This window comes from Periplaneta americana, chromosome 16 (genome assembly GCF_040183065.1).
Source record: "Periplaneta americana isolate PAMFEO1 chromosome 16, P.americana_PAMFEO1_priV1, whole genome shotgun sequence".
Classification (NCBI taxonomy): Eukaryota; Metazoa; Arthropoda; class Insecta; order Blattodea; family Blattidae; genus Periplaneta; species Periplaneta americana.
In genome coordinates this window covers 21,899,612-21,909,325 of record NC_091132.1, presented here as the reverse complement: position 1 = coordinate 21,909,325, position 9,714 = coordinate 21,899,612, and the positions used below count along the sequence as shown (strand labels likewise).

The 9,714-nt window shown below is 34.9% G+C and overlaps 1 protein-coding gene across 1 annotated transcript in view; it reads left to right on the top strand.

Annotated features, from left to right (window-relative positions):
- The first annotated feature begins 1,441 nt into the window (after positions 1-1,441).
- LOC138692278 (midasin-like) overlaps positions 1,442-9,714 on the top strand; it is a 507,844-nt gene continuing 499,571 nt past the window's right edge. Inside the window, exons 1-4 of the mRNA XM_069815451.1 lie at positions 1,442-1,711; positions 2,688-2,917; positions 6,201-6,452; positions 9,357-9,606. Of these exons, the coding sequence (XP_069671552.1) occupies positions 1,610-1,711; positions 2,688-2,917; positions 6,201-6,452; positions 9,357-9,606 (834 nt within the window). The 5' untranslated portion in view covers positions 1,442-1,609. The remainder of the gene's footprint in view (positions 1,712-2,687; positions 2,918-6,200; positions 6,453-9,356; positions 9,607-9,714) is intronic.

Here is a 9,714-nt window from a genome sequence, read left to right as displayed (position 1 = left end):
AATTTCTGTTTTCTAGAATTCAGGATCTTTGTGGTCTGCCAATGTTATTGATCTGTTGTTGAAAAAAATACGTGTAAAAAAGTTTTATAACAATACAAATTCTAGTGAAAATCCATTCATCAAGCGTCTAGGCCAATACAATGAAAATTTCTACAAGAAATATAAAACTTCAAAATCTTTTTTAAGTGAATAACATGCAATGTTTCACAGCCTCCGACTTCCTAACATTTATGCTAATGTCTTCGTGTCCAATTAATTGTATTGGCGGCTGGACACAAACAATATTTGTGAATTATTCTTTGAAATTTAACTAAATATGAAAAGGCAGAAAACATAATATTTGTTTTGGTACTTTTTCAATAAATTGCTGATTGTGAAAAAAAAGGTTTACTGTGTATACGCACAGATGCTAAACACGCGATATGACCACAAAAAAGTAAAAAAAAAAAAACTTTATTTATTACTTCAAAATGTAAAAATGAAGAAGCAGGGTTATGCCAGGTTGCAAACTACAAAAAAAGATACATACATATATATTGCATTGCCGTTCCCTTGTATAACATATACTGTGTACAGTATATATACACACATACATTGGAGTTTGGAGTAGAGTGTTGTAATCTTACACTCATATTATGTGTCTATTCTGAGATAATTCATTATATTTCACTTCATAAATACAAGAAAATTAAATTATGGTTTATTTAACGACGCTCGCAACTGCAGAGGTTATATCAGCGTCGCTGGTGTGCCGGAATTTTGTTTCGCAGGAGTTCTTTTACATGCCAGTAAATCTGCTGACATGAGTCTGTCGCATTTAAACACACTTAAATGCCATCGACATGGGCCGGGATTCGCAACCTCGAGCATACAAGGCCAGCGCTATACCTAGTACGCTACCGAGGCCGACTGAATACAAGAGATATCGGTATTTATAAAGTAATGAAATAAAGAAATAAATATTTTATGTATAGTCCTATAACGTAACATACGAAACGTGAAAGATAATAAAAATGTCACTTAAAAAGGACAATAACAATTCTGAATTCTAATCCAAAATAATATGCCTATCCACGGTCGACCGTGGCCTATCCTTAGAAATGTTCTGGAATATTTAGGAATTAATGGTGTAATAAATCTTGCTTGCAGTTGGAACAGGCAGAAAGGTGGTGATGGTAATGATGGTTGATGGTGAAGACACTGATATAGCAAGAAAATAATTACGATAAGCAGTAGAAAATATTGAATATTTGAATAATTTTAATCACCTCTCGTTTTATGATATATTTCTAGAAATTGTTATAGTGGCGCTCTTTGCTGCTGTTTTGTTGCGGAGTCGAAAGAGAACTAGATGACTTTACAGTGTATTTTCGAATGTAACTGTTGGTCAACATGTTGAATGTTCAGCGATTGTGGTTGGTTCTGCTGCCAAACACGCAGAGTCCTGCGTTGTGACAGTGTGCACGTGTGGAACATGCTCGAGGTTATAGTTACAGATGCCGGTCTGAATATTTAAAGAACGTTTGTGGTGGTTATTAGGTTGTATGATTAGTTTGTGTAATGTGAAGTTAGTTTTACCTCTTGGCATTGCCATCAAAAACAGTCCAGCATGGGTTGTAAATCGTATACTAATTTAATTGAATGTGTGAGAATACTGTGCGATCGAAGTGAAATATGTCGCAAAACACTGAAGAAATACTTGCATCCTAAGGTTAGTGTACTTATTATGAATAATTTACAGATTGACAGTTGTAATGTGTAAAAACATCGTGAGAAATTAAGGTTTTTGCTCCGTGTTATGTAGAAACATAAAATTTCAGAGGTAGGCTATGTAACCGTTGCATCGTCAGGAAAAAGAAACCTATTTCTTGGATCCGTTACTAAAACCTATGGTAAATATTGGGCGCACCCGTTCAGGTTTTTGGTTCGCCTTGGATATTACACGTTGGTACGCATACCAAAAACATGAACACACCAAACCTAACCTGTCACTGATCCTCGATTTCCGCCAACGTTCAATTTGACACACAAGTAAATAATTACCAAACCTATTCTTCAGGATGGGACTTCGATAATAGAGTCCACCTGTGGAGTAACGGTTAGCGCGTCTGGCCGCGAAACCAGGTGGCCCGGGTTCGATTCTCGGTCGGGGCAAGTTACCTGGTTGAGGTTTTTTCTGGGGGTTTTCTCTCATTTCCCGGTGCTGGACCACGGACTTATTTCACCAGCATTATCACCATCTCATTCAGACGCTAAATAACCTAAGATGTTGATAAAGCGTCGTAAAATAACCTACTGAAATAAAAATAAAATAAATCGACAACAGACAATAATTGTTACTATTATTCATTTACTTGTCTTGCTTGAAGTTGAAGCCCATGCAGAGCTCATAGATTTCTACACCTGTCACGACTTAAAAAAGTCACCACGTGAGAACCTGAAGTCATTGGTGAAGTTTTAATGTGTTCTTAGACCCATGTGTTAATTATTCTAGTGTAAGATACATTATTTGTATTAGGGCCTACCTGCATACAGTATGTATATCGATGCTTTATAGGTGAAGTTATAGGAATAGACTAATTTACTGAAAATCATTTGTGTATGCTATAAAAGTGAATGATGTTTTCTCGCAGTTTTAGCATATGTGATCTTGAGATATGTTATGATTTAAATGAGTTTTATTTCAGGAGGGATCCGAGGATGATGTGGATTCATTAATGCTTGCTCTGTCAGAGTTACTCCTTCGATCAGATTGCACCTTAACTGTTGCACGTTGTCTCCCGCATCATGTGCTGGAACTTATTATACTTGCAGAGTATAAGACAACTAGAAACTTAACTGTCTCAATCAAAACTCATCATAAGCAAATGTGCATAGCTCTGGGAAAGTTAGTAAATATTCATCCAGATTCTATCAGGTAAGTCACACTAGTGTAATGATTATAATGAACAAATATTCAAACTTTCGACAAATTCTGAGATATGGATGGATTTCTCTAAAACGACACCCTTGCAAGCATTATGTGGCTAAGAATGAACGCAAACCGTTATTAAACTAAAATAAAATATTTGAGAAAACTTTAGTGTATGGTTTCCTCACCGACAACAGTGTATGTTAAAATAACAGAACAATCAAAGTCAAATAATGCCGATAATTCTTTACAATTGTGTTGCAAAGAAAGGCGAATATCTAAATATACCCACCTACTGACTAGAATGCATACACGGAAGTCATATCAAAAGCCTGAACTAACTAAATCTAACCTGTCACTGATACTCGACCTTACGAAAACTCGGTTTCTATCTATGTACCTCCCAAAAGCTTATATTCAAAGTATGAAATCAGTCTACCTCTCCATTGGCCACCACTTTCACAGCAAGTTTTTACTCTTATTCTGGTAAGAAATTGGCATCGCAGCTCAGTTTTTATGGTACATATGAAATTTTTAGGGTATATATGACTCTACTAGAAGCCAAGTATGTAGTAAATACATCCTATCTTACTTTGGTAACAGAATTGTAAAGAAATACAGTAATGTCATATATGCCGCTTCCAACTGGAACCATAATTCAGAACCTTTTCTTCAGAAATTTTTTTTCTGTACAATTGTGTAGAAAGTTTGTGGTGAGTCTCTTTTTTCGAAAAACATAGCTATTTGCATTAAAACATATATTGGTAGGCTTAGAAAAATTGGCGAGGAGGTTGAAAAAGTGGTGAGGAGGTTGAATTTATACAGTGTAGCCATGAACTGATCTGATCAAACGTGTGTGAACTTCAGTGGCGAAGCTTTTAAGAGGCTTTTGAGGCTTATCCTACCAAGAAAATTTGAGTTATTACGAATCGTGTTCTTAAAGTAAGTTCCAAAAGAGTGTAGTAAGTAAACGGGAAGATATTTACAAACCATTTTTGTTACATTGTATTCCCCACACTTCAATTACTTCTCACCATAATCTCCACCATTATTGAGGCTTTTATCGAGTCGTGGCACAAGTCTTTCTATCCCCTCATTGTAGAATTCGCCTGCCTGCGATATGAACCACTCCCGCACTGCTGTTTTCACTTCGTGCCATCAAAACGTTGACCACCGAGGAACTTCTTGAGGTGCAGGAAGAGATGAAAGTCACTTGGAGCCAAATCCGGGCTGTAGGGGGGGAGGGTCAATTTGTTCCTGTCCTCATGAATTTTTTCATCGACAGCGTGCACCAAATCATCATTGATCAAAGATGGCCGACCAGTACGCTGCTCGTACAGAGACACGGCCCTCGTTGAACTTCCTAACCCATCTCCTGACCATTCCATCACTAATGGCATCATCACCATACACCTCACAAAGTTGACGAATGTCAGCTGGTTTGATGTTTCTCACGTTCAAGAAACTGGTAACAGACCACATCTCACAGTCGGCGGGTTGCTCGATCACTTTAAACATTTCAACTGATCACAACTAACCACACACACGGACTGAAGCTCTGAAATTGCATGCACAGCTTGCTTGAGGACTGAAGAAGAAAACACGCATGTGCAAAATAACAATTGCAGCGATGTGACAGCTATAATTGAAAACGGAACTTACTTTAAGAACACGCCTCGTATATCTAGTAACAGTATAAATTCGTAATAACGATGTATTGTAACACTTCTTGGTTTCACTCCAATCCTTACAAATATTAAATTCACTGTCTGCAGTTATTCCACTATGAGAGGCTTGTGGCAAAAGCCTCGTAGCGTCACATAACAGCCTCACTCACAGGCAACGACATTCGCAAGCTTGAGGGAAGGCCAGGGAGAGGGGATATCGATTCACTACAATTCTATAGCAGGATGGGACTAGCCTTAACCGCGATATAATATGCCACGCTGTGTTCATGTTCTATGAATGCGCTGCATTGTTGATTGTTACTTTAATCAAATGTGCATGCATGTGTGTGTTACATATTAATTTTGTGTAAAATGGCTCAGACTGGGAGAACATTGAGGTCATTATTTGTAGAATTAAAAGAGAAACCATTTTCAAGTTGGGTGTATGAAATAAAATGAGCTTACAAAGATAGGAGATCGACATTAATTTACATATTAAAATTTCTAAAATCACTCTTCAAAATGTCAAAGAACAATAATTTTGGATGACCTAACAGTTTTTTTCTGCTGGCATTTCTTCGGTCAGTTAATCTATTTGGTATAGATTGTATGGTATGTCCAATCTATATGCAGTAGAATCTCTTAAGCTATTGGCATGGCTCAGTCAGTTAAGGCGCTTGCCTGCCGGTCTGAAGTTGTGCTTGTGCGCGTGTTCGATCCCCGATTGGGCTGATTACCTGGTTGGTTGGTTGGTTACTATAAGGTGAATGCCAGGTAATCTATGGCGAATCCTAGGCTTCATCTCGCCAAAATACCATGTCGCTATCACCAATCTCATCGACACTAAATAACCTCGTAGTTGATACAGCATCATTAAATAATCAACTAAAAGAAAAAAGAACCTCTTATTATCAGTCCTTTGATGAACCTTTCTGTGGATTATAGGCCTATGTGTAAAAAAAATCATTTTTTAAGTGCTGTGCAGTAGTAGCTTATACTGCTCTTTTTCTACTTTCTGAATTGTGTCTACCATGATCAGCATAACTTTTCTCAATACGTAGGTTTCGTTAGTCTTTTTTCTGTCAAGTTTAAATAAACATTTTCTCCCCCTTTGGATTACCATAATTTCAATTTGCACCCATTTGCTCGAATATTTTTTAGTAATGAGCGAAGTTAGATATGAAAGGAAATTAGTTGAGAGAAGTGCAGAAAAAAGTGACCATCTTTTTATAGTAATTTAAATGGTACCAAATAGATTTAAATTCATTAAAACTGATAGTATGGATTAACCATTCACAATGTCCCAGCTATTAAAATGGATAATCGGGGTTATGTTGTGTAGAGTTTTCATGTTAGTTGTATGTTTTCTGAAGTGAAAATATAACATGAATTATTGGTAGTGTTTAAGAACAGTTATATGTAAGTTATTAAGTACTGTGTAAAGTAATGTAGTGGTATTTTCAGAGTACTTCCTTTTTTATACAGTAATTATTATTTATTAAATGTTAAAGTTTCCATACAAATTCTGTAGATTTCATGTCTGTGTGGTAACTGATTCATTTATTCTGGTAAGAGTACAGCCTGCGTAATTATTGTTAAACACCTTTTTATTTTTCTTATAGATACTCTCTGCAGTATTTTGAGAAAAATGTTTCCCCATTCTCTGACGTGGCAGATCATTCACAGCATCCAAGTTCTACAAAGAAGAGGAAAATTTCCCTTGATAAGACGCCTGATGCTGATGTAACCGATCTTGAAATCGTTCAGTCTTGTTACAGCTTTCTTAAGACATCAAATGAATATTTTAGACAGATCTGGAAATGGTCTGATTTTATTAAATTATATGTTGGCCACAGTGACGACTTCATTTGCTGGTAACTATGATTACAGTTTGTCTGAAATCTTTTCATTATATTAATAGTGTGTTATGTCGCCTTCCATCATCTGTTGGTCACCATACTTACCTTTGGATCCAGGGTTCGTTAGTTCAGACTGAATGAATAGATGCTGGATTGTAATATGGCTTCCTTGTGAAAGGAGGGGAAAGTCAATGGTTCATGTTGTGGATTTTTAGGATGTAAATAACCTGAAAGTGGATGGTCCAGGCAAAATTTACTGATTGTTTTTTTTTTTGCCCATGTTAGACTTTCTTTGCTGGTCTTCATCCTCATCTAATTTTTAATTTATTATTATTTAAGTATTTTATTGGAATTTTTTATTAAATTATTTGTTTGTAATTATGATGGAAATAGTAATTTATATATTAATTTTTTTGTGCTCGACCATGCCGAAATGTAGTAATTATACACCTGGTAGTAGCCCTTTAATGCACCTCATTAAAGTACACCTATTCATTATGATTCAGTTGTTCAGCCAATGAGAAATCTCCATTGTATTGATTGTACCATTATAAAACCGCAAGTATCGATTATTCTCGGATATGCAATGGAAAGACAATTAGCAAAAAGTCATGGAGGCTGGAAATCCAATACTATTGCATAAGGTTATGTTCTGTTACTATAATAATTAGCGTTAATTGTAAATAATATTCAAATAAATTCAGTTTGTCATCTCGTTTTTCAATGTCTAATTTAATTTCAATGTTATATCAATATTAATATTTAGTTTACTCTCTAGATTATATCAAGGTCAATGTGGACATCTGTTCCTCGGAAAAAATCAATACTTTCGAGTCTGCGCACATCTCACAATTTACGAGCTATGCACAAGGTCACTTCCTCTCTTCAGTCGTATAAGAATAAAATGAATACTTCTGAATAATTTCAAGTTAGAAATATGGTCGAGCATAAAAAATCGCATGAAACTTGACTATAATGGTAATTAAGACGCTCGTATGAAAATCATGAAACTTACTTGCGCTCGTTTCATAAACATACTCACGACTTAATTACTACCATTATAGGCTTGTTGCATAATGTACTAATATGTATTTGTTAACATTTTAAAAGCAAGTAGCAAAGATTAGACTGATTATTCTTGCATGTTTATCAGAAACATTTCTTCATTATAAATATGAAGTTTAACCTGCCCACTGATTAACTTTGAAGGGCTGTGGTATTTTGACCGTGCAAAGGTAGCATAATCATTAGTTCTTTAATTGTGAACTGGAATGACTGATTGGACGAGGAATAGACTGTTCCTTATTATTTTTGTCATGTACTATGTATCATCAAAGGAAATGAACTTTGCTTTCCAAGTGTACTGTCCTCAAAAACTGATCCTCCTTACACTGTTCCAAGAACCGCTGAGCGAATTGTTGTTTGAAAAGTAAGTCTCGTGGTTGCAGGTGATAGAGATGTAATTGGTTCTCTTGCAGAACATTTCTAACAAGCCTGTGGTCAACATTCAGATGACGAGCAACAGTTCACGTACAATGTTGGGGTCTTGTTCAAACTGCTGAAGAACTTCATCAAAATAATCTTTATCTTCCTGTCATGTTGTAGTCCTGAAAGAACAGTTACGGTCTACAAGAAATTTTCCATCCATCTCTTCTTAGTATGACCCAATGATCTTCTATCATTTGTTTGGTAATTTAGAATTGCCCTAAGGATTCTGGGTCTCGGTATGCAGTTCAAATGTTGTCACCAGTTTCGTTGATATTGTTGAATGTAATCTATTATGGGCTCCCCAGTCAATATTATAAAAATTACCAATCAATAGCTTCAAAACTAGATTTTACAATTGGTTATTAAATAATCCTTTTTATTCTGTTACTGATTTTTTCAATACAGATCGGTATGAAATTGTTTTTTAATAAATATGTTTAATTGAAATTAGTTACAATTAATACATTAAGGGTGAACTATTTTCTTTAATTTAAAAGTTTCAAATTATTTCATGTGTTTTAGTGTTTTTTAAAATGTATTACGTTTTTCAATGTATTGTGACGAAGCCTAAAACTGTATGTCTGATGGCCAAAATAAATTGAATTGAATCATTTTCAACTTTTCTAAGATTTCATAATTTATGTGGTCCCACTTGGTATAGCCTGCTATTTGGTGTTCGAACTTCATCTCACTAGTTGTAATTTTGCTTTTATTACTTTTTTGTAGGGTCCATGCTTTACTCCCATAACAAAAGACAGGTCGTGCCAATGTCTTGTATAAGCTGGTGCGAATATTTCTGTGGACCAACGAATGTTTAATTACGCTATTTATTATGCCCACAGATTTATTAAATTTTGAAATCTTGTCTAAAACATCTAATTCTTTTAAAAATGATAATCTGTTGCCAAGATAATTAAATTGATTTACTCGTTGTAAACTTTTATTATCATACACATTTTGCTTGATATCAAGTCCTTACCACAGAAAGCCATTATTTTAGTTTTTTTTTCAGTTGGTATTCCTCGGCTATTAATTTTAAATTATATAATTATCTTTGTAAATCATCTTTTGAGATAGCTTGTAATGCTAAATCATTAGCAAAAATTAAAACATCCAAAGATAAATTTCGGTTTGTGGATATTTCACCATGTGTTATATTTCTAAATTCTCTCATAATTGTATTCATTAGTATGTTGAAAAGTAAGTATGAAAGTGGACATCCTTGTCTCACATCAGTAAAGATTTCTTTCCATGATGACAGCTTGTCCCCACTTTTAATCGAAATTAAAGTTTGTTTGTAAGTACAAGATTTAAAAAAAATCGCATAATTTGTTGGCAAAATAATCATACAATTAAGTTTTTTCTTTCTGTTTTTTAGGGACTTGTTAACAAAAGAGGAGAGGCATATGAAATTTGTGATTGTTGTTACAGGATGGCGTGCCAGTGCATTGCTGATGTTACTGGTATGACAGATGTACAGAGACAGACTTTTGTTAATGCATACGTGTCTCCTGAATCAGTACGAACATCCGTAGTCAAATTTGATAGTTTACAAACAGACTACAGTAATCTGAAAGATGACATTGCAGTGCCAGAATCAGAATCAACTATTTGCAAAGTTTCAGACGTAGTTGCTACAGTTTCAGGAATTCAGCTTCCTGTCTTCAATTCCAAAACACAGGTATGAATAATTAACTTTTTTAGTAGTAATAAAATAATAATATTAAATAATAGTAATAAAGTATTACTGATACAAGTCCGCATCATCATCAAACAAGTATTGGGTCTT